The sequence below is a fragment of the Spermophilus citellus genome (genome assembly GCF_964194105.1).
Source record: "Spermophilus citellus genome assembly, chromosome: 6".
NCBI classification, from domain to species: domain Eukaryota; kingdom Metazoa; phylum Chordata; class Mammalia; order Rodentia; family Sciuridae; genus Spermophilus; species Spermophilus citellus.
Genome location: NC_138187.1, coordinates 8079353 through 8102998, shown reverse-complemented (window position 1 = coordinate 8102998; position 23646 = coordinate 8079353). Strand labels below are relative to the sequence as shown.

The following is a 23646-nucleotide window of genomic DNA, read 5'->3' as shown; positions in this document are numbered from 1 at the left end:
TACCCCCGAGTTCCCCGTACGGGCCACCATTTGCTGGGCAAAATAACTTGGAGGTGACAAGCAACTTGAAGGTTGAAGCGGGAACTGCTTTATTGCGGAGGAACTCAGCGGGAACTGAGCGGGAACTCAAGGTAGTGGGAACCGCTTTATTGCGGAACAGCAGAGGTATATATACCTAAGTGATTACACACAGCTTGACTCAATTAGCATCATCTAGATACAGCAGTCAGCCAATAAGGAATCCCCACCATCTTAATGGCTCGGTGGCATTGCCTCACAAACCACTCCTCCTGGCAAACTGTCAGGCACCATCTTGACTTGATTTGCGGTCCCCAACATGAGGGATTCTCCTCAGACGTGCTCCCACAGTCTCCTCCCCATGTTGTAGAACCTCAAGCTGACCTACCACGGGAACCTCCTGGTTGAGACAGGGCAGCCCCCGCTGGGCATACCAGCTCCAGTCCTGGGCGGGGGTCTGGGAAGGTACGTGGAGGTGCTGTCAGGGACCAGACAAGGGTCTCCCCAGGGCTCAGGAGGCAGCAAGGCTCCTGGAGACTGGATAATGCCCATGCAACTCTAGGAATGGTCCTGTGAGCCCTGGGGGTAGGGACGAGTCCTGGGGCGGGAAGGCATGGGATGGGGGTGGTTTGGGGACTCAAGGGGCCAGAGGAATGGAGCTCCCCAGGAAGGGGGGAGCCAGGAGCAGCAACCACAGCATCCTGGGTGAAGGGCCAGGCTGGGGCCAGAGAAGCACTGGCTCCCAGGGTCTGGGGCCCTCAGAGTAGGGCTGCTTCCTCACTAGACTGGTCCTTCTGCCACCTCCTCCTGGCAGCTCTGGGAGACATTTGTTTTTCATCAAAGGAAGTAGATGGGTGGAGCAGCCCCGGGGGAGGGTACTTTGGGGAACAAAGACAGCTCTGTATGAAGGAGACTGGGGGCAGCTGGGCTGCGGAGGAACCTAAAGGTTCCTGGAGGAGCCCAGCCTGCAGCACAGAGGTGCCTGAGCCGGAGAAGGTGGAAAGACTTGAGGAGGGGCCCTGTGCTCAGGGCCAGCCACGTTGACAAGGACGGCTCCTCCTGGTTCTGGTTCCGGGCCAGGCCCCTCCACATGGCCTGAGGTGCCCACTGTTCTTGGGAATAAAGGGTTTGCACTGGGGACCTTGAATCCTCCATGTCCCCCCAGCTGGCTGAGGCTGGGGCTTGAGGGAGTGGGGCCACAGCAGGAATCAGAGGAGCAAGGAGCAGTGTGGGTGCTATATCCCCTCTCTGGGATCCTTCCTGCCCTGGGGGGTGGGAATGACTCAGCCTGAAGCTGTCTGCAGCCTGAGGAATGAGGGCTCCAGGTCTAGGTTAATGAGTCCAAGACCTTGAAGCCCTATGTGTTCCTGTTCACCAGGGGCCCTCTGCTCCCTGCACTGGTGTCCCCAGAATGTTAAAATGCCACTGGATTTGACATGACTGTACTGGGCCACCCTGTGGAGACCCATCCTCACCAGTCATCAGCTCCCTCCTGAAAAACCAGCCTCTATCTCAGAGCAAAACTGTCCAAGGAAGGGACATGGCCTTTGTCCTTGGAAAAACCCACAGAGCACTCCTAAGCACATTCCCACCCTGCTAAGTTATTTATCTACAAATAACAGAGAGATCTGCTGCGCCAGGTGTCCCTGACTCAGTCAGGCTAGGTGGGGACCCATAGTAGCCCCCTAGCAGCCACCAATCAGCATGAGTCAGGGAAATACCTGGGATGCCAGATGACCCTCCCAGTAGTTTATGGTGGTTGATAACATATTGGGAAACCATGTAGTTCAGCACGTACACCCCTCTTGGCTCAAACCAATCAGTTCAAACGAATACCCCTTTTGTACTGACCAATCAACCCTACCCAACTTGTTCCCGCCAGTGAATGTGCTAATCATGTTTTAGAGTTGTTATTTGATTTTCCCGTGGTGTGTGATGATTTGCTATGATGTATGTGAAGTCCCTGCCCTCTCCAAAGAATGTATAAAACTGCTGCAAACCCTGGGCTCGGGGCCTCTCAGCATCACCAGTTGCTGTGTGTGCGTGCGGAGGACCGAGCTAGCTTGCAATAAACACCTCTTTGCTGCTTACATCGATCTTGGGTCTCTGGTGGTCTTTGGGGTTCCCGAATTCGAGCATAACACTCCAATTCCCCTGGCCTTGTTGGGCACAGCCTTGCAAACAGGTTAATCAGACAACGGTCAACTGTGGTTGCCACCAACCTGAGCCCCAGCCTGAGTCCTCCTGCAGGAGCGACATTGCATCACTACAGGGACAAGGAGCCCACAACCCCCAGGGAGACACTGTGGGACCCTTGCAGCTCCAGAATACAGGAAGACAGGGGGCCTGACTTGACTAAAGTGGGAGCCTGACTTTCTCTCCCTGTTGGGTCTTTAGCACCCTCCCTGCAGGCCAGGTTAAAATGGGGAATTTGGGATCAGTTAAGAGACCAGCCCTGGGAAAGCAGGGGGATGGTATTAACACCCAGCTGCCTCCCTAGCAGGCTGGCCCAGTTCCCCATGATACCACCGGTTATCCGTGACAGTGAAGTCCTGCTTCCCCACATGTTGAAGTTTGAACATTAGAGAAGCATGCCGAGGCAAACATATAAAGCAGGGATGATTTTAAAAGGGGTGAGGAAGAAGAAGGGGGCCATAGCTGGTATTCTGGTATCCCAAGAAGCAAGGTGTTCTGCCTTTTTCATATGTCCTAGACTTCCTGTGTTCTTCTGCCCTTCCCCTGTCTTTCTACTTCCTGCATACAGGACTAGGCTAGGCCCAGGAATGCTCGCAGGGATGGCCAAAAGGTGGGAACCCGGTGGGCTGAGGGGGGAAGGGCAGGATGTTGCAACCCGGGACACATTAACAACCTTTTAACTCCTTGTAAGGAGGGGCAATTCCTAGGACAGGTTACCTTGGCAGCAGATTGAAGCAGAGGCAGGTTCGTGATATGGGTGGAGGAAGGGCTCTGAAGGAATTAACATTTCAATCCCTCAGGGGGCAGTCTTCCTGGACTCACTCAAAATTGACCTCCTAGATCTGACCTGACTTGATTTATCTATCTATACTGACTGCCTGTCTAATTCTGGCTTCACCTGCATACCATCACCAGGAATAAGTCTTCAGGGGCCCTCAACCATGAACAACCTGCAAGACACAGTCCTTTGTCCAATGGCTGCAACCTGGGGAATTTATTTCATAACTAAAATCTCCCTTCCTTTGCAGCCCCTGGTCAGTGCTGCTTAGACCACTAGGTCTGGGTGTTCCCATTAAGGTTCCAAGGACAATTTTGCTGCTTAGGTTTACAAATGAGAAAAAGACATCATACCAAGGAGGTGGGGATTGGAGTGCCAAGGAGGTTGTGAGCACTCTGGGCTTACCCACAACCTGGCTGTGCCATTTGGGAAAATCTGCCTTCTCTGACCCACTGGTACACAAGAAGTGACAAGAAAGCAGTGAAGTGGTGAACTCCTACACCCCTTCACAGAGTTAGTTCAGCTTGAAAAGGCCAATGTTGATTTTTAGGAACTTTTAATGGAGTTGTTAAACAGAAGCCATGAGTGCAAATTAAACCACATCAACTTATAATTAAAAACATTCAATTGAAAAAGAGGCAAAATGGGCTGGGGTTGTGGCTCAGCAGTGGAGTGCTTGCCTTGCACCTGCGAGACCCTGGGTTCAATCCTCCGCACCACATAAAAATAAGTGAAATAAAGGTATTGTGTCCAACTACAACTAAAAAATAAATGTTAAAAAAGAGGCAAAAATACAATAGATTTTTTTATTCATTTATTTTTTGGTACTGGACCACTGAGCCACATCCCCAGCCCTAGTTTGTATTTTACTTAGAGACAGGGTCTCACTGAGTTGCTTAGTGCCTTTCCATTGCTGAGGCTGGCTGTGAAATCTCAATCCTCTTGCCTCAGCCTCCCTAGCTGCTGAGATTACAGACATGTGCCACCACGCCAGCAATAGATGAAAATTTAAAGTCATAGGAAGAAATTAACAGCAGGATGACTGTAGCAAAAGAGAGATAAGCAAAAAGAAAGATATGGCAGCACTTCCTCCTGCCTGCTGGTGTCCAGAAGAGAGAAAAGAAAAAAAAAATTTAATTAATGGATTCTCCTGTCCTGTTTCATATTTTTTATTTCTCTGGGAACAGTGGTTGCAGGACCAGGGAGTTTCTCTTCCTGGGGAAACAGGGAGCTAAGTGTATAGTCCTGTGGGGCCACTATAAGGACCCAACAGAGCTGGTCAGGTTCCTTTACTGGGTAGCAGAGGCCCTACCCAGCTACCACTGGCGACTTTGAAACTGCCTGGTATCATAGACTACTCTGGTCACAAGGACTTCCCAGGCCAAAGGTAGCCTTTGTGCTTTGCCTCAAAATTAATAGGGGCCACCAAGAGACGAATGGCCCTGCCAATATGGCAGCACTTCCTCCTGCCTGCTGGTGTCTGACAAAGGGAACTCAAAGTGCCCAGTATCTCTTGCATGTCCTTCCAAGGCTGTGGGGATAGGAAATCCATATAATGTAAACTTGTTGGTTCCTAGATTAGGACATGGACATACTTTTGGACAGCCACTGTTCCCATGATAGTGGAATAGGTACCATCATTCTGCTTGTGGACAAAGAGGCACAGTCACCTGAAAGAGAATTTAGCCACACTTGTGGATGTCGGCTACATCAGGTTCTCACCTGGGAGCACAACAGAGGAGGGGAAGGCAGCTGAGCTGACTCAGTACCACTTTGGAATGTGAGAAATTCTGAGCACTGTATCTCAACACTGGGAGCCTTTCCCTGGCTCCTTCCCTCTGGGTCTTGGGTCAGGTGGGACTGAGACACCAGTGAACCACCTCTCTTCCAGTGCTCCCTCTGTCTGTCCACCAGGGGTCCCTCCCCTTCTTCCACAGCCCAGCTGGCTGCCCAGCTCCCACTTCCCTCTCCAGGGCTACTCTCACCCCTGTCCCCTGTGTGGGACAGAGAGACACTGCAATACTGGAGCCCAAGTGTACAGATGGGACCATGGCCTGAGTCTGTAAGGGTGGTGCAAAGGTGGAAATTCACTTTCCATATTCATAAACCCATTTCCATTTTCTTTTTTTTTTTTTTTTTTTTTTTTTAACACAATGCCTTTATTTTTATGTGGTGCAGAGAATCGAACCCGGGTCGCACCCGTGCTAGGGGAGTGCTCTACCGCTGAGCCACAATCCCAGCCCCACCATTACCATTTCCATTTTCATTTCAAGCTTCTGGTCTAATCCAACCAACTCAGTCCACCCATCTTCAGTTAATGTCCAGTGAGACACTGGCTGGAAATCATTACTGACCACCCAACACGTGCCAGCTACTGCTCCTGGAACTGAGAGTACATTAATGTCCCTGCTTTCCTGGAGCTGAGAAGAGCATGGCCCAGAGAGCTGAGCCACCTGTCCCTCCCAAGGTTAACAAATGATCCAGACAGACTGCACCCCCCAAAGGGGGCACTGAGCGAGCATGTGTGCACACACACACTTATTTATTTATTTATTTATTTTTAAAGAGAGAGAGAGAGAGAGAGAGAGAGAGAGAGAGAGAGAGAATTTTAATATTTTATTTTTTAGTTATCAGCGGACACAACATCTTTGTTTGTATGTGGTGCTGAGGATCGAACCCGGGCCGCACGCATGCCAGGCGAGCGCGCTACCGCTGGAGCCACAACCCCAGCCCCGGCACATTGAACACTTCTTAAATTTTATTTTTCCTCATCTATTGACTCATTTATACCAGATTAGCAGGAACAGAGATGGCTCAATGACCAATCTTATGTGGCAGACTGGATTGGATACTGCAGCATGCCAGGCGAGCGCGCTACCGCTGAGCCACATCCCCAGCCCCATGCACACACGCATTTATCTGTGCAAAAGTATAAGCCATTTCTGTAGTCTCTTAAGTCCACCTAAGAAGCTTAAGTTTAAAATGTCGGCCTTGCAGGGAATCTACAACGCCTATAAATCGCGAGCCCAGGGTTACCTGCACTGCATCAGGGGAATAGGTGCGACCTGCAGCCACGCCCCGGCCCCGCCCCTCCCCAGGGCTGTGGCACAGCGCCCCCGTGTGATCAAGAAAAATGACTGCAGGTCCATGGCCGTTCACTGGAAATATTAGCTACTGGTCAGTGCCCGCGGCCTGTCCTCCGCGTCCCAACACGACCACAGCCCACTCTGCAGGTGCGGCTCCGGTCTCAGACACCCGGTGTCCTTGGAGGGGTCTTCGCTGGCTCGGCGCAGAGCTCCCAAGGCCCTGTCGGCCCCGTCGTCCACTCCAGCCCCACCTAGCCCGGATGAGGCCACCGGGGGCGGCAGAGAGCGGAAGCTGCAAGCATCCTCTGAGCATGACACGTGGGTGGTCATCAGGCACTGCTTTGCTAGCCCTCCCCAGGAGCCCTTGCCCAACTGGTCATTCGGTCCTGGAAAATGCCTCAAGCGGTTCCTTTGACAAATCTCCGTGGTTTCCTTCCCCTTGAGAGTATGTCTGCTCCTTTGCAGGCTCCTCTGTTGGGCTCTGGGTGCCGTCTGAGAGCCAAACGGACTGGCTCCTGGATGTCCCTTCATCCAAGCCTGGGCACCTGCACTGCGAGCCCACCCAGGTCTATGCTGTCAGCAGTGTCTCTCAGCACCCAGAACCCAGTGTGCCCCAAAAGAGCTCTGACCCTGGCCCCTGCAGACCTCGTTACCTCCATCCTCCAATGGCCCCACTGTCTGCTTTCCACCAAAGTACGGAGCCACCAGGCTGTCATTTGAGTAAGGGAGGGCATGCAGGTGGAGGGGACAACACAAGCAAATTCGAGGAGGTAGGAGTGGGCAGAAGTGCAGGGACCTGGGAGTCATCTGAGGGCTGCAGGAAAGAGGCTGGGCCAAGGCTCTGGCAGGGTACAGGGCTGTGGATGTACAGGGAAGGGACACATGCTTAGCCTTCTCCCATTCTCCTGAAGGAGCGCTGGGCAGCAAACTGTCCTCACCCCTAAAAGAACACAAACCCGGGCTTCGCCTGAGCTCAGTACTTGGGCAGGGAATGAATGAAAGGCTGGCCAGGTAGGAGCAGACAGGGGGTCACACCCCACACACCAGGATGCTCTTGGTCAGCTGAGGAGGATGCAAAGACGCACAGCTCTGAACCAGACAAAATCAGTGCCCAGGGCCTCCTGCAAGGGAGTGGAGGACCTCCCAACTCTTGCAGGTGACCCCTTTTCCTCTGCCGTGCCCCAGCCAGCCAGCTGTTTCTCACTCCAGCTTCTCAGTTCTCTGTTAGCCAAGAATGAACAGAACTAGAGACATCTGTGGGGGACACAGAGTCCAAGGCAGGACCACAGCCAGGTTCTGAGCACCCAGCCTGATCCTCACCATTCTTTAGCAACACTGGCGATTTGGCAGTTTATTTATTTTTTTTTTTTAAGGGGGGGAGAGAGAGAGAGAGAGAGAGAGAGAGAATTTTAATATTTATTTATTTATTTTTAGTTCTCGGTGGACACAACATCTTTGTATGTATGTGGTGCTGAGGATCGAACCCGGGCCACACGCATGCCAGGCGAGCACGCTACCGCTTGAGCCACATCCCCAGCCCAATTTGGCAGTTTAATAGTGATGAGCATGGTTGGGGGTAGGAGGGGATTAGGGCACAGAGTCCAGGGCAAACCGAGGGCACTCTGGACATTGTACCTGCTCTCTGGGCCCAGTGATACTTGTGATGAATGGGGAGGTCACTTGTCTCTACATGGAAGTAAGGGGATATTGCACCTTCAGCCTGGCCAGCCTCCCTGCTTAGGATGTTACAAGGACAGAGATAGAGGGCCCAGCCCACTGGGGTTAGAGGCTTCCCTCTGAGAGTTTAGGAGGGTGGGAAGGCACCATAGGGCCAGGGTCATAACTACCTGTTATATCTTCTGAAAGTTGGCCTGGCCAGGTGGGGCTGCAGGACAGGGGTGTAGCCCTCATGGGAGCAGGAGGATCTGGATCTGGCGTGGAGAGGGGCAATGTTGTTCTTGTGGGGCTGCAGCTCTGTGCATGTTCTGGATATTAATGTGTTATCAGATGACAACAGGTTTGCAAATGGATCCTCTCTGCACCATGTTTCTCATGCACCCATTTTTCATTTTGTTGAAATCCAATGTATCTAGCTTTGCCTGTTGCCTGGGCTTTCAGTGCCACATCCAAGAAATCACTGTGAATTGGGCTTTCCCATCTTCTTCCACTTTGAGCTGGTTTTTCCGTGTGGTGTGAGGTAAGGGTCCAATTTCACTCTCCTGGGGCTGGGATTGTGGCTCAGTGGTAGTGTGCTCACCTAGCAAGGGTGGGACCCGGGTTTGATCCTCAGCACCACATAAAAAAAATAATAAAGGCATTGTGTTGTGTCCATCTACACCAAAAAATAAATATTAAAAAAAAATTTCACACTCCTGCATGTGGATCTTCTTTGTTGAAGCCAGACCCTGCTCAGAACCCTGTGGGTGGGTGCAAAGCCCTGTCCCAGCTGCCTGGGAAGAAACACCCAGGGGAGGGGGTCCTGCCCCTCTTCCAGGCAGCCCACACTCACTGTGCCCCTCCCAAGGGGATTAGGCCAAGGGCAGGTGCAGCAGCTAGAACCCTCCCCAGGACTTTACACCCACTGATTTTGCACAAACTCCTCACATACACACCCCACTGATGTTTCCCCCAGTCAAGTCCCTTGTCCTCTGAGAATGTGTGTGCAGGGTACAGGTGTTCACCAAAGGCTTCTGGGCTGAGGATCCCATATCTAAGGTGGCCCCCTGCCCTCCTCCAGCCCAACACCCCTTCCTCCCTCCCACCAGTCCCCACATCCCTTGCAACATGAGGGTCTTTGGGCCTCACACCATTGTCCATAAGGAAAAGAGTTCTCTATGCTGTCTGGAACTCAGTAACCAGAGCTGAGGGCCAGTATCTCTTCTATCCCCTTACCACACACAGAATAGGAACCAGAGCCTTGACTTGCTTCTCCTGCTCCATAACATTCTATAGCTCCTCATGGACCACAGGATCAGGTCTAGGCCCTCCACAATCACTCACCATGTCCAGTCTACCTCCCCAAACTACATCCCTCATGACCCCTCCAAACCAACCCTGCCCTCTCTTTGACTACAGTTGGTGCTGGACCCTCACTTTCCCTCCAGAAAGCCCCACAGACACTAGCCCAGGACAGGCTCAAATGTGGTGCATGTTAGAAATGCAGGTCCACTCAGGCCCAAGGGCCCAGAGACTGGATGGGGTGTTGCAGTCAACCTGCTGAAGGGACAGTCCCCAGGCCAGGCCCATCCAGGGACCTAGCTCAGTCTGGGAGAGACTTGGAAGCCTTCCATTTGTCGGGGAGGGCAGGGAGCAGCCCCAACTCTCCTTCCAGCCCGGCAGAGACCCACAAGATCTACAGGATGGCTGGGAGCACAGGGGAGCCCTGCACAGATGGCTCATGAGAGCGAGCACTGGGCCAGAGGTGAACCAGCGGACAAGGGACCCGTGGTCCATGCCCTGGGAACTCTGGGGAAGGACGGAGAGGGATAGGGAAGGAGACCACGGGGAGGGAGGGAGAAGGGACGGGGATAGAGAAAGGAGAAGGAGAAGAGCAAGGAGAGACGGAAGAAAGGAAGAGAGTGAGCGAGTAAGTTAAGAGGGAAGACAGCGGGGAGGAAGGAGGCGGGAGTGAATGGAAGCAGCGGAGGCAGCCGCTCTCCGCTGTCCGGGAGCACATCTCCGTCTCAGCCATCCCAGGAGTCTGGTGCCGAGCTGATCCTGGCGGGGCTCAGACACTTGTCCCTACGGGCGTCCTGCGCCCAGCCGACTCCCAGGGGCCGGGATGTCCCGCACGCGGCGGCCGCCCATTGGACGTGAGCGGCTGGTCAGCAGAGCCACGGAAGGCTCGGGCGGACTCGAGGCGCGGGGCGGGAAGGGTCCCTGTGGACGCGCCCCACCACCCAAGGCACCGAGCTGCGCCCCTCCCCCACCCGGGGCAGACAGCGGGTTAGGGACCGTTCACACGTCTCCGCCCGTCGGTGTGCGCTTGTTCGGGCTTTTGTACGGGCTCAGCTCATTGGGTGGATTAGCGGAATGCCCCACCCATCGCCCCGAGCTGGCCAATTGCAAGGCATGTCACAGGGCGCTGAGCTCCGGGGATCGTCACCGTCCTGCGACGATTCGGGGGATACTTAGGCCTCAGCGGTCGTTGTCCCCCGGGTCCGGGCCCTGACCACAAGGAGACCTCCGAGGCCCGTGCCCCGGGAGGTGCCCGCCGGGCATCCGGGCAGCCCTTGGGGGTCTCGGCCTTCAGCTCCTCCCACGGCTCGCCGGTGTGTCCTCGAGTGGACGCACGCACTCCGAAGGGGAGTTTGCAGACGCTCCCTCGCGCCGGGGACGCGGCTCCTTTAAGGGTACGGGCGTCCGTGGCGCCGCCTGCCGAGAGAGGCGGCCCCTGCGCGGACTCCCCGTGCGGCCCCGGACGGCGGGAGCGCGGCGGCGGGGCGCGGGCGACAAGAGACGCGCGACGACAAGGGCGGTGCGGGGCGCGGGGCGGCGGCGGTGGCGCGCGGGGCAGGCGCGCGGCGGGCAGCCCGGCTCAGGCCCCGCCCCGCCCCGCCCGCCGGGGTCCTGCGCTCGGGGCTGCGCGCGGCGGGCGCGGAGGGAAGTCCCGAGACAAAGGGAACGCCGCCGCCTCTGCCGCCGCGACGCGCCGGGCCGCGGCCGCCCAGGTGAGCGCCGCCCGGCCCTGCCGCTGCCGCCGGCCCGCGCCCCCGTCGGCCGCTGAGTGCCGAGCCCGCCGCGGCCTCCCCGTCGGCGAACTCCCTCCCGCCGGGGCCTCCCTGTCCGCCACCTCCTTTCCCCGGCGGTCTCTCTGCCTCTCGGTCCGCGAACTCCCGACGCGGCCTCCTTGCCTCCTCGTCCGCGATCTTCCTCCAGATGCGGCCTCCTTCCCCCAGGTTGCGGCCTCCCGCAGCCGCCGGGGTCACGGGCCGCTGCCTCTCCCCGCCCACGGCCTCCTTCCCGCCCGCCCCGCGGTTCTGGGCCACCCGGGTTTGCGTCGCGGTCCACGGGGTGTGCTCTGACCCGACGTCCCGACATCAGACGAGCTGTAGTTTCCCGGCATCCCCCTTAGTATCCGCGGGGCTGCTGGACGGAGGTGGACACTGGTAGTTGGGTGAGCGGGACTCTGGTAAGGCCGTGGTCAGTGGGCCGCGTCGACCTGCGCACCTGGCGTTACAGCAGCTGCCTTGGTTTGTATCCTTGGAGCCAAAGCTTAGTTCCTCCCTCTGGGGGATTGCCGAACCTGTCTTTAGGGTTTTGTTGGTCATTCCTGTGTACTTTAGAGGATTGGTGCTGTAGCGAACCAACAGGAAGCTGGCATAGAGCCGAAATTTACGATGTGCTTCCATAGAGGTCCTCTTTCTGGGGTCTGGAGTGATGGGTGTCTGGCTCCTCTCGGGTTTTGGAACCTTGCTCCAGAAATAGCTTGGGTCCTGGGACAGATCTGATGTGGCTGGGCCTGAGGGGAGAGTGCATGGTGCATGCAGAAGTGCGTCTGGATGGAGAGCCGCCGCCAGAGGTTTCTCCGTGCATGTCATAGTACTACGAGCCCTTGTTACACGCGGGCAGGTGGAGTCTGGGGGAGGTAAGCACCTTACTCAGCCTGTAAGTAGCTCTGCATTCCCCGCAGTCCACTGTGAGAGCTCCAGGAGAGGTGAGGGCAGAGCTCTCATCTCCCCACACTGCATGGGTTTTGTGCCTTGCTTGGTCTTTGATAGTTCTGGGTTATTTTTGTCTTTGTCTCAGAAAACTTTCCTGCTCTATATAGTTAATAACATTTGCTGGTCATCAAGTGATGCTGTTAATTAGGGGAGACAGGTCTGAGTTTAAGTGGGAGTTTGAATGAACAGATTTGCTCTGTGACAGATTGGGTGCTTTCTCCTGGACACCAGGAGGCCAGCAGGAATGGAACTCCCTGTCTTGGGAACCAGGCCTCATTTGGGTCAGTAACTCCCGTGGGCCCACCCCCTGATGTCAGGGTGCTCTGGGGCAGAGGACATTAAAGAGGCAGCCAGGCCTTGGGAAGAAGCACAGCCAATCTCATTGGACCACCCCTCAATGTCTTCACACCAAAGACTATCACAGTTGGGTACTGGGATAGGTGCCTCTGTGGGTTCCTTTGTCCTGTCCTGGGAGCCAGAGAGGTGTCCTGTGATGGAGTCCTGGCAGCTGTCAGACCCTTGATTTGCTCCCACCATCCCTGCTCCTCCTCTGTCCCTCATGCCCTCCTAAGCAGGCAGCTCCCTGCTCTCTGACAGGTGCTCTCCATCTGTGTCTGTCTCCCCTTTGCTTACAAGAATGCCACTGCCACCCCAATCCTGAGTGTCCTGAAGGGGGAAATGTTCCATTGAGGGGGTGGGGGGCCTTTATGGCAGACCTAGCATCCATGGTTGTTCATAGACAGTATTGTCCTGTTCTGGAGGGAGGAGTTGGCATACAAGCACTCTGTGGTGGTGAAGGACAGTTCTGATTTGGGTCTGAGCCTGGTGTGCCTATTATAGATTTAATCTTGAGGCCAGGAAAGGTAGGAGCCTTCAACTATATGCTCTGGGCTCAGGTGTTGGAGCCAGTGGCCACTGTGGCCTCCTCTTGCCCTAGTGGCCTACCCTTCTTTCTTATGAGACCCAAGTGCACATGACCACTAAAAAATGCCTGTGCCCTATTGGTAGTTTGTGGTGACCCTAACCAGCTTCCTGAACCCTGGGCTCTTGGAGTGATGCTGAAGGCCACCTGGTGGCCTCTGGTGGCTCCCAACCCCGCTTCTCTGCCTATATGGTTAGAGTGTCAGAAGTCATCTAAGAACTGGGCTCAGTGATGCACACCTGTGATCCCAGCAACTCTGGAGGCTGATGCAGGAGGATTCTAAGTTCAAGGCCAGCTTAGGCAACTTAGGGAAACCTTGTCTTAAAGTAAAATTTTTAAAAAGGGATGTGGATGTGGCTCAGTGGTGAAATACCCTTGGGTTTAAAGTCTTCAGCAGCCCTCTCCCAATGCCACCTAAGACCCCAGTGTAGAACTCCACCCAGAGCTCAGTGGGCTTGCTTTCCAGGTGGTACTGCTTGTGGGGCCACATTAAGAACAGCTGTGCTCCAAGGGTAGTGAGGGGCTCCTGGTTATGTTGCTGGTGCAGCCAGTGGGGTTTGTGGCAGTGTGAGTGATTTGGGGGAGGTGGGAGGCTGCCTGGGCTTGTGCTGGGCAAAGGGTTTGATTGCTAAGATATTTGTGGCCTTGTGGGCAAAGTGGGTGGCCTGAGTTGAGGGCATCAGAGGAGGAGAGTGGAAGGTGGGGGCCAGCCAGAGGCTGCAGTGGGAAGCTCCTACCACAAATCAGGCTGGTTTGAGTTGAGACTGTGCCTTGGGCAGGGGTCTGTATGTCCTTTCTCAGTGCTTCACAGCTATGTTGAAGCTGGGCCCAGCCACAAGGGGACTTTGGGGTTGGCTTAGAGGGAGATGGGTGTTTTCAGCCCAGCACAATCCCACGAGTGGGTTGCTAAGGGCCAAGGTTCATCTCAATGTGGGCCTTTTCTCTCTAGGACAGGGGAGGCTGCTCTCCACCCCACCCCATGACCCTTAGTGTGGGCCATTTCGGGGAAATGCTCTGGTCTTGTGAGAGCATCGCTTAATGCTTTGGTATGTTTGGAGTGTTGGGCTCCCAATGGCTTTGAAGACCTTAGGTTCTAGTGTTCTGGCAAGCTTGGCAGTAGCTGAGTCCTGACTTGCGTGGTAGAGGAAGCAGGTGGCAGCCAGGTGGGGTCAGGGCCTTGGAGGCCCTGTGTGTCCTGGTGTGCTGCAGGACAGATGCTGAGCAGTACAGGCAAGCCCTCCCTTGGGACCATCTGTTGCACAGGGTCCTGGGGCAGACTTCCAGACAGGTAGTCAGCACACTTTTGGCAGGCAAGGCTGCAGGAGGGCAGGTAGACTGGCATGCTAAAATGGCTTGTCCTCTTGGCCAGGTCTGAGCTAAGCTGGGGTCCCAGCAGCCCCCCACATCTAGTGCATCATGAGGAGAGGGCCCCATCTCTGTACCATGAGTCTTCAGGTGATACTGTGGGTATCCCTGCCAACCCTACCATTTTCCTGGGAGTCCCAAAGTGGAATGGGGGACAGAAGGCAGGACCGGTATGCTCTGTGTCTGCTGGGGAGTGTGTGTCCTGTGGGCAGAGCACAGCTATGGCCTTAGACCTCTGTCTCTTTCCAAAAGTGCCCTGGGGAAGGGGCACAGCAATATTGCCCCACTTGCCCACCTAGTAGTGTCCTGGTGAATATGGAGAGTGTGATGCTGAGTATATTGGGGGTAGCTTGCAGAGGAGACATCCTGCTGGACTGGGTCAGAGCCTTGGTCAGTTGCTCCTTGGACATGGCTTGCCGACTCTGGCCAGTGTGCTGGGAGGTGCAGAGGACCTGAGGTTTGCTTTTGCTAACCCTGTGGTGTGTCTCGTCTATTGCAGGGACTTTGAACATGTCGGGGATCGCCCTCAGCAGACTCGCCCAGGAGAGAAAAGCTTGGAGGAAGGACCATCCTTTTGTAAGGACTCTGTTTCTCTGCTGCCCAGGGCACGGTCCTCATTGCCCTGAGGTCCCTGCATGTGGTCTTGTGGCCTGCTTGTGGCCACTGGGTGGGGTTTTGCAGTTGGTTTTTGTGCTGATGAGAAGGGCTCATGGTGCTGACCTGGTTCTGTGGCTGTTTTCTCTCAGGGCTTTGTGGCTGTCCCAACTAAGAACCCAGACGGCACGATGAACCTGATGAACTGGGAATGTGCTATCCCAGGAAAGAAGGGGGTAAGAGCTGCTTGAGGACTTGGTCCTGGTTTTTAGCAGGAGCAGAACTACCAGAAGGGACTCAGGTTTAGGTGTTCACCCTCTGTGAGGGCCCACAGCCCTCAGCATTGTGGGCCTGCCAGTCATATCCATAGCTCTGGCCTGGCCTCAGTCCAGAGGGGACATGAAATCAGAAGGAAGTAGCCACTGGCTAGGTTTGGAGTGGGCATAGCTGTGGGGAATGGTCAGACCCATTGGGTTGTGGGGAGCACAAAGAACCTCCTAGGGCATCATGTTGGAGGGCAGGCCCGGGGGCCAGGCCAGGGCCCATGTGAGAGCATGGTGAGGAGCTTCTGGGAGCTGGCTGAGCACTGGGCTCTGGCCCGTCCCTCAGGATGTGGTGAGGTACATGGGACCCCAAGGGCAGGATGAGCCCATCTCATGCATGCACTCCTGGAGTGTTCCCTCGCATGCAGAACTTGGGTGGTGGCCTCGGCTCATCTGGGTGTCCCTGAGCTCATTGTCTGCCCTCATTGTGTGTCAGAAGGAGATCTGAGTGTGAGGGCCTCCCATGACTCTAATGGCCATCCACACACACAGCACTTGTGAACCCCTGAGGTACTTGGACTGTGCCGGGGGTTGGGGGTACTTACCACCCAGATTTCGTCCCCTTGAGTTGAGCAAAGCTATCTCTAGTAGGACTTTGTTTTCCCGAACAGAGATGTGTTTGGTCCATTTGTGTGTGGCTCTCTTGAGTGGAACAGGTGGAATCCCCAGCCTTTGTTGAGAATGTCCCTTGCCCGTTGCGTTGGGGTAGGAGGTATACCCTGGTGCTCCCCATGATTCCAGGTTGGGAGGGGTTTCTGGCTGTGGGTCAGCACTACTAGTCCCTGTCCAGGCCAGATGTAAGGCAGGTGGCTTGAAGCATCTGAGGTTGGGAATGCAAGCTGCTGGGCCCAGATTCTCAGGGCTCAACACTGGGGATACAGCCATGCCCCCAGCTGCTCTGCACATGTCCTGCAGTACCTGAGCTCTTTGATGTCCTAGAGCAGCCCATGAGCTGTGGATCCTGACTTCTCTGAGGGCCCCTGCCTTCTGTAGAGCCCAGCTGCTGCCCTTGCTCCTTTCCAGCTCTCCCACGGGTTCAGAGCAAGTCTCCACAATGCCACTGAGGGTGTTGGGTCTCTGGCCCCCGGGAGCTGGTGAGATGAGGAAACCAGCCCTCCTGGGTCTGCCTGCTGCACACAAGCGGCACACCTAATCACGATCACTTCCCCACAGACTCCGTGGGAAGGAGGCTTGTTCAAGCTGCGGATGCTCTTCAAAGATGATTATCCATCCTCACCACCGAAATGTGAGTTCCTACAGAGACCTGTGGTTGTCTTCAGAGTCTTGGGCTGCCCGAGCCATGGTGGCTGCCACCCCGCCCCGGTGCTGTGGTGCAGTGTGGGAGGTCAAAGCAGCTCTGGTCGAGTCAGCCTAAGTCTCCTGTGCAGGTTGTAGATTTGAGTCTGTCCAGTCCTGGGGTGGAAAGTGCGTATGATCGGCTTAGTCTCTGATCCCAGCTGATCAGTGGGGAAGCTCCCAGGCCCGGACTGCCTGCACCCTCTGTGGCTGTCAGCTTTGAGGATCTTCACTTTGTGCCTACAGGCACTCCAGCCCTGGTGGGGACAGGCATACAACAAGACCAGGGCTCAGAATCGCACCCTAACCCAGTCTGCTGCCACCCAGCTATTGTCTATTAGGGTTCATGTGGCTGTCTGCAGCCTGAGTGACAGAGCACTCAAACTGCTGCTCAGAGAAGCCTGAGCTGAGTTTAAAATGGTGGCCACTGGAAAATTATCTGGATGCAGTTAGGCAAGACCTGGGCGGGGAGGGGTCATCAGTCCTGCTCCTGTGGCTAGATACCCATGTATAGCATGGCCAGTGGGTGCTGGGAAGAGCCCTGGCCCAGAGGGGAAGCTCTAGGTGTGAACTTTGCTGAGAGAAGTCTTCTACATTCTCATAGCCCCACAGGAAAGCTTCAAAATTAACTATTAACAGAACAGAAGTGGAGACTTAACTTTGTTTTAGGTTGTCTTCAGCCATTTGGATTCCTTTTGTTGGGCACAGTTACTTTGTAATGACTTCTTTTAATTAAGAGGGGAAAATACCTAAAAATGAGACAGACATAGCCATTTCGTTTGATACCCTGCTGCACAATCCAAGCAAATGCATCAAGGTGGGAAAAGTCCCCTAGGAGACCTGGGAAGAAGCATCCAGGTCACCAGCTGCTTGGGAGGGTTGCTGCCAAACAATTAACCTGCTGAAACCTATTTCCGTAGAATTGCAGCTCATGAATGTGTAAAACTAAGCCATCTGCAATAGCATCTGATGCCTTGAAGTGAATCCCACCAGGTGTGGTGAGGTCTCTAGCTGGAAACCAAGGCCTTTCTGGAAGAAGCAAAAGACAGCTAGACAGTCAGCAGGCTCTGCTGTGTGGCCCAGAGGGCTCAACTCTGGGAATGCAGCCACATCCCTGGCTGCTCTGCACATGTCATGCAGTCCCCAGAGTCCAGCAGGCTCAAAGTGCATATGGAAATGCAGAGGGCAGGAATGGTCAGGGCTCGTGCAGTCCTGGGGATGTCATGAGACCCAGGTTGAGGCTCTCAGGGCAGAGGGTACCCAGACCTGTCAATGGATGGGTCAGATGCCATTCATCAGATACTGAGACTTGCCTCAGGGCATGGAAGTCTACACTGGGACAGGTGTGAGGACAGGCAGGCAGACCCACAGAAGAGTGGGTGGACCAGAAAGGCCGTGTAGTGTGTTTTAGGTGTAGTGGGTCTGGCCTCAGGGATGACCAGTGGATAAGAGAGCTGTCTCCTTTGTGGATGACCCTGCCTGCTTCACAGCGCCAGCAGAAGGGGAGGCAAGGAGGCACAGAGGCCGTCTTCTGATCAGGGATCAGCGAGAGCACCCAGGAAAGCACAGAACACTGGCCCTTGGGGATCAGCCAGCTGGACTGGCCTGAAGACTCTTCATCAGGAGATACAGGGAGAGGAGCAAACCCCAGAGAAGATGGGACAGGGCAGCTTGGTAGAGCTTGCCTAGCATGGTTGAGGCCCTGGGTTTCATCCCCATTGCTGCAAGGTCCTGTGAGAAAGAAAAGAGAAGAACTCTACAGGTCACAAAGAAGGCAAACCACCACGAGGTGGAGCAGGCCCTTCACAGAAGAGCTGTCCAGAGCTGTCTAGTTGGCCAGTCCATACAGGGAAATCCAGCTGCTCATCACCGGAGAGGAGAGGCAGCATCTTGGTTGGATGTTGCTGTCTTATAGAAAAGGGCAGATGCGGCAAGGTGCCGGGCAGTAAGATACCTCACGTGCTTGTTTGAGAGCTTCTCTTTGGAAGGCTGTCTGCCACGACCATTGGAGCTAAACCTGGATACTCCGTGTTGGAGGATACCCAGGAGCGTGTGTATTCACAGAGGGAGGCCTTAGGAGACCCAGGCAGTCCCATCTGTAATAACCAGAGCTGGAGATGGGCCAGGTGTGCATTGGTAGTGGCATGGAGGGGCTATTAACCTTGCACACAGGGCTATATCCTCTCTGTAGGATTCAACAACAGGCCCTGCTCCTTGTGAGTTAAAAGTCAGGAGGACAACTGCTGAGTTTGGAGGGAAGCCAACCAGGGGCAGGGGGCTGGTATTCGTGGTGTGCATTCTTTCTCCATGCAAGTTGTTGATAGAAGTAATGAGGTTGGTAAATCAGATTAAATTAAAATTAGGCATTTAGTTTGCAATAAGGTACATTAAAGGAGCAGGAAGGCAAGCCCACAGGGTTCCCAAGACATAGGGGTGAGGAAGGTCTGTGTCCAGAGTGTGTGAGGAGGTCCTGCCAGGCAGTGGGAGGTGGAACAAGAACTCAGGAGCAGCCAGCGAATGGCGACCCAAGAAAGGGGCTCTGCCTCTGCAGCTCAGGGGAGAGGCAAAGGGGCACCCAGAGGCCTGGTATTGGCAACTCCTGTTGGTGCTGCCCTGGCCCTGTGCACACCAGAGTTCACGCCCAGCACAGCAGCCTTACTCAGTGGAGCATCACAAACCTTCTCTGCAGCCTACCGCCTCCATAGCCCCACCTGCTCACGTGCACTGTGGCCGAAGGCAGAAGGCCCAGGAAGCCACCTGCAGGCAGGAGCAGCCTGGCTGGCGAGCAGCATTGGGAGGGTACCCGCTGCGTTCCTGGGTGCTGGTGGGTTGCTTCTCTCCAGCGACTGACCAGGCTGCACTTGCACTCTGGGTGTGGTCAAATCATAAAACACAGAAAACCAGAAGCAGGTTGCCCAGAGGAAAGATGAGACGCCCTGGAGCGCCACAACCAGCAGGCTTTCCTCTTCCCTGTTTTGGGGGTGTGGCGGGGGGTTGAAGAAAATGGGGAGAGCTCCAGCTGTCCACCCTCACCTGCTACTGCGCCTCTTCACTCCACACCTTCCCAAGTCCTCTCTGGAGGGGGCCCTGGGCTGAGCTGGCCTGGCCCGCTCCTGGCTGTCTGCTGTCCCTGGAGTTCCTGCCCTGGGAGAGATGTCACATTCTTCAGGCCCGGTTTCTGAGAAGGAAATGTGTGTGCTGCACTCCCGTCCTCTCCTGGCCTCGCTTCTCTCCCTGAAAGGCCCAGCACCAGGGAGGAGGGTGGTGGAGAAGCTAAGAGTTGCCTCTCAACAGTGATTCCTTCCTTCCCCCTCATCCAGGTAAATTTGAGCCACCGCTGTTTCACCCAAATGTGTACCCTTCTGGTACTGTGTGTCTGTCCATTCTGGAGGAGGACAAGGACTGGAGGCCAGCCATCACGATCAAGCAGGTATGTGGGCTGGCCGGGCCTGTTGGGCTCATCCTGGCAAAGACCACCTGTCTAGCCACTGAACGCACTGTGACCTCTTGTTTTTGTCTCGCACAGATCTTATTAGGAATACAGGAACTTCTAAATGAACCAAATATCCAAGACCCCGCTCAAGCAGAGGCCTACACGATTTACTGGTTAGTAGTAACTGGCCTGCTGGCTGCAGGCCTTCCCTGAAGTGCAGTCCAGGCCGTCTGTCGGAAGGAGAGCCAGGTGCTGCCGGCAGCCCAGGGTGGTGCCACAGAGGGGAGGATGGGATGGCCACTCGGGGTGGCTAGGTCTACGCGCAGGGTGTGGCATGTGTCCGTTGCCAGCCCTGTTGATGGCTGAGCTGCATGTGCAGGGGCCGTCGGGAGGGAGCACAGCAACCAGGGCTGGTGGGGCCAGGCACTGCTCGGCCTGGAGGCAGGCGCTAGAGTGGGGTGGCATGAGCTTCTGTGGGCCTGTGAGACAGTGTCTCCTAGCACAGCACACCCCGTCACTGTCGCAGCTCCTCTGGGGATTGTGTCCCAGCGCAGGGGAGCTGCTCAGTGACAGCCTCGCACAGTCCTGGCCTCCACCACGTTTTCCTGTGGTGCTGTCATGGTGGGGTCCCTGGGTCCTGCCTTGTCTGCTGAGGGTTCAGGGCCTGGTGTGATTGGGTCCGCCAGCAAGAAAGACCTTTGCCCTCAGCAGGGGCCACGTTTCTGGTGTCTAGGGCCCCCTGGCCCCTGAGGGCTCCATCCACAGTCTCAGACCCCCAGCTGGTCTAGCATGGGCACCCTCACCAAGGGGAACGGAGTGGAGGGCTTTCTGAGAGCAGCATCCCCCTGTGTCCCTCTTGCCTGGGACCCAGAGGGGCTCTGACCCCTATCACTAGTAGTCTGTTCCTTCCAAGGGTATTTCCTGAATTGGAGCTGGTCAGGAGGGGAAGGTGCTGGTTCTTGAGAAATGTGCTTCTCCCTGGGTGTATGGCCAGGTGCTATGTGTCTCCCTCCCTGGTGGCCTCCAGGCAGTGCCCTGGAGCCTCTGGGATGGCCTCTGTCAGTTTGTGCTGCCACTGTCAACAAGCCCAGCTGTCTGGCTGTAGCTGGCCTCTTGCTGGTGGAGGGTGCGTGCCTGTTGTGGGTGCGCTGCGTGTCCCTTCCATGGAGGCCTGCAGCTGTGCTGTGTGGCCCCGTGTCCTGTGTCCCTGGGGCTCGTGCTGCTGGCTTGCTGTGTGCGCTTTCTCTCACCTGAGCAAGGTCTCTGTGACACCGTCCACCCCAAAAGCACCTTTGGCGAAATGTCCTGAAAGTTTCAGGTCCCTTCCCAGGTTCCAGCAGGCTGGCTTGCTGGGCAGGGGCCTCATCACCCAGCCTCTCTTGGTGAACAGCAGAGCAGGTGAGGGCGCCTGGTGGGTCCTGCACTGCTGGGCTGCTGCCCTGGGCCCATCACCTTCCTATTGAACTGTTCCCCATCCCACACCCAGGACTGGCATGCACATCCTCATTTTCTGCCCTTGCCTGCGCTGGTGCTGGGCATTGGGCCTTTCTGGTTGGCCCTGCCGCGAGAGCCTGTCATCAACCCTGGGGATGTCTCAAAGCCTTGGGCCTGAACTGCGTGCAGGCTGGGGGCTGGCTCAGGCCAAGAGCAGGGCTGGGAAGAGCTCCAGACCTGTTTCTTGGGGAGCACCCTGGAAGCTCACTCACTCAGACACAGCTGGCGTGGCATGGGGTCTCAAATCAGCTCCCAGTGTTATGAGATTGCTAAGATCCCTGTCCCTAGGAGTCCAGCTTCACAAATGTCGCCAGGGTCACACTACTTCCTGATGTGGGGTTGTCTGCCTGGCCAGCCAGTTTTGCCCAAGTGGGTCATGCAGGATGGCCCGTGTCCTGGGCTGCTCCAGCACTCTGCACAAGGCTACCTCCTGCACCTTTGTCTGAGCCGAGAGCTACATGGAAAGCCCACCAGAAGCTCGTGTCTAGTTTTAGAAATGAGGAGCAAAAACTAGTGCTTAGCAGTCTCTTGACCACAATTTTTAATGCTATCTAATAATTGCAAACATCTGATTAAGGTACAGTGGAACTATAATCCCTGCTGCTTGGGAGGCCGAGGTGGGAGGATCACTTGGGCCTGGAGTTCAAGGCTATATGCAGTGTGCTCATCTGGTGTATGTAGTAAGCTCAGCATCAATGTGGTGATGTTCCCCAAGTGGGGGACCACCAGGCTGCCCATGCTGGTCAGTAATGGGGTTGCACTTGTGAGCAACTACTGCACTCTTCAGAAAAGGAAGAGAAAACTGAATTTGGCACAGATTACTATGTTGCAGGCCACCTGCCCCCACCCCTCCTGCAGCCCTCATTGCCTGTGGGGCCTCTCTGCCTACTGCATGGAGGTCCGGTTGGCTGTGGAGTCTCCACATGGAGGTTGCTGCTTCTCCCTTCTTGATGGCCTCCTTCCCTGCTCCCACCCTCCATCCAGGAGCTAGTGTGGGTTCCCCACCCAGCTCCCCTGCCTCTGCAGCCTTCCCGCCTTCTGCCACAAGGCTGCACCCCACTGCTGCCCTGCAGTGGCTTGGTGGGTGCTGGCTTCTCCAGGCAGCCTGAGTGGCCCTCCAGCCTGGGAGGTGGGCCACACTGTTGCCTTCTAACTTATCTCTTCTCTTTTGACCTCCTCAGCCAAAACAGAGTGGAATATGAGAAAAGGGTTCGAGCACAAGCCAAGAAGTTTGCACCCTCATAGACGGCGACCCTGTGGCACCGCAAAAGGAAGGGATTGGTTTGGCAAGAACTTGTTTACACCTTTTGCAAATCTCAAGTCACTCGTGCAGTTACCGGTCGCCTGGGAGGGTTGGGCGGGCGCCATCTTCCATTTCCGCCACTGGCATACAGTTCTCAATTCGCTGAATTGCCCCAGTTTTTCATACAGGGTCTCTTCCTTCAGTCTTTTGTATTTTTGATTGTTATGTAAAACTTGCTTTTATTTTAATATTGATGTCAGTATTTCAACTGCTGTAAAATTATAAACTTTTATACTTGGGTAAGCCCCTAGGAGCTAGTTCCTTTGCTCGGATGCAGGCATGCTTCACCGTTCAGAGCTGTCCCGGCCTCCAGCGGGCTGTGTGGAAGTCCCTGTCCCTCCCTCCCACACCCTTCTCTCAGAACCTGGCTGTTGCTAATGCGCCTCCTATCCAAAGTCAGCAGCGTCTCGACCCGCACCTCTTCCTTTGTGTTTATATGGCGTTTGTCTGTGTTGCTGTTTAGAGTAAATAAACTGTTTATATAAAGGCTCTGTTGCACTATCATCATTACAGGGAGAGGGCACCTGGTGTGCCCAGCCTCCCCAGCCAGTGGCTGCGCCCTTGCTCAGGCCCCTGGCACTATCTTGTCCTGTTGTTTGGATAGGACTATGTGGGGTCTGTCCAAGGTTCCATCCTCCTGTCCCTGGATCTTTGGGCCCTGGAGTGCAGACCTGGTGAAGTCGGAGTCGTGTCCAGACCCTTGTAAAGTGTTCCCACCCAAAGCTGGTGCCTGTGCAGCTGCAGCCAGCAAGGAGGACACAGTGGCTCAGTCCAGCTGCGATCAGCATCTGCCCTTCCCAACTGATTGTGACTGCTGTGGCCCCCCCAGGAGGCAGCCTCAAGCCATGGCCCTCCTGTGCCCCAGCTTGCATCTAGCCTGGCAGCCTGACGGGCCCTTGGCCTGGGTGTGTCTTGTCACAGGAAGCCCTGAGGTGCTGCTGTCCACTGATCCTACAGGAACTGGAGCCACCAGTGAGGAGGAGCTGCTCCCCAACCATGACCTTGAGCTGCCTGGCAGGGCTAGTCAAGCAAGCCCTTCAGGACAGGGAGATGCAGCAGGCAGAGATGGCCCATTGTCCTGCTCTGAGATCTGGCTGAGGCCTGCAGCCACTCTGCCCTCCCACCTGGAAGACCAAGTGCATCCACGAAGAGGGCAGGGCCAGTGCATTGGGGGA

The 23646-nt window shown here is 55.6% G+C and overlaps 1 protein-coding gene across 3 annotated transcripts; it reads left to right on the top strand.

The window, feature by feature from the left end:
• The first annotated feature begins 9588 nt into the window (after positions 1-9588).
• Positions 9589-22958, top strand: UBE2I (ubiquitin conjugating enzyme E2 I). 3 transcript variants are annotated; one of them, XM_081300575.1, is made up of 7 exons: positions 9589-9664; positions 14528-14604; positions 14775-14858; positions 16119-16191; positions 19562-19671; positions 19768-19847; positions 22350-22958. In XM_081300575.1, the coding sequence occupies exons 2-7, from the start codon at positions 14539-14541 to the stop codon at positions 22411-22413; spliced, it is 477 nt and encodes a 158-aa protein (XP_081156701.1). In that variant the 5' UTR covers positions 9589-9664; positions 14528-14538; the 3' UTR covers positions 22414-22958. The 3 variants fall into 3 exon arrangements, with proteins under 3 accessions (XP_081156701.1, XP_081156702.1, XP_081156703.1); XM_081300576.1 differs by lacking the exon at positions 9589-9664 and adding an exon at positions 10216-10430; XM_081300577.1 differs by lacking the exon at positions 9589-9664 and adding an exon at positions 10593-10748.
• Positions 22959-23646: the final 688 nt, after the last annotated feature.

Bases quoted from the DNA above. Each gene is read 5' to 3' on its own strand.
- UBE2I (XM_081300575.1), top strand. From the start codon at position 14,539: ATGTCGGGGATCGCCCTCAGCAGACTCGCCCAGGAGAGAAAAGCTTGG. The intron at 14,605-14,774 runs GTAAGGACTCTG...GTTTTCTCTCAG, and splicing joins GGAGGAAGGACCATCCTTTT to GGCTTTGTGGCTGTCCCAAC. The intron at 14,859-16,118 runs GTAAGAGCTGCT...ACTTCCCCACAG, and splicing joins CTATCCCAGGAAAGAAGGGG to ACTCCGTGGGAAGGAGGCTT.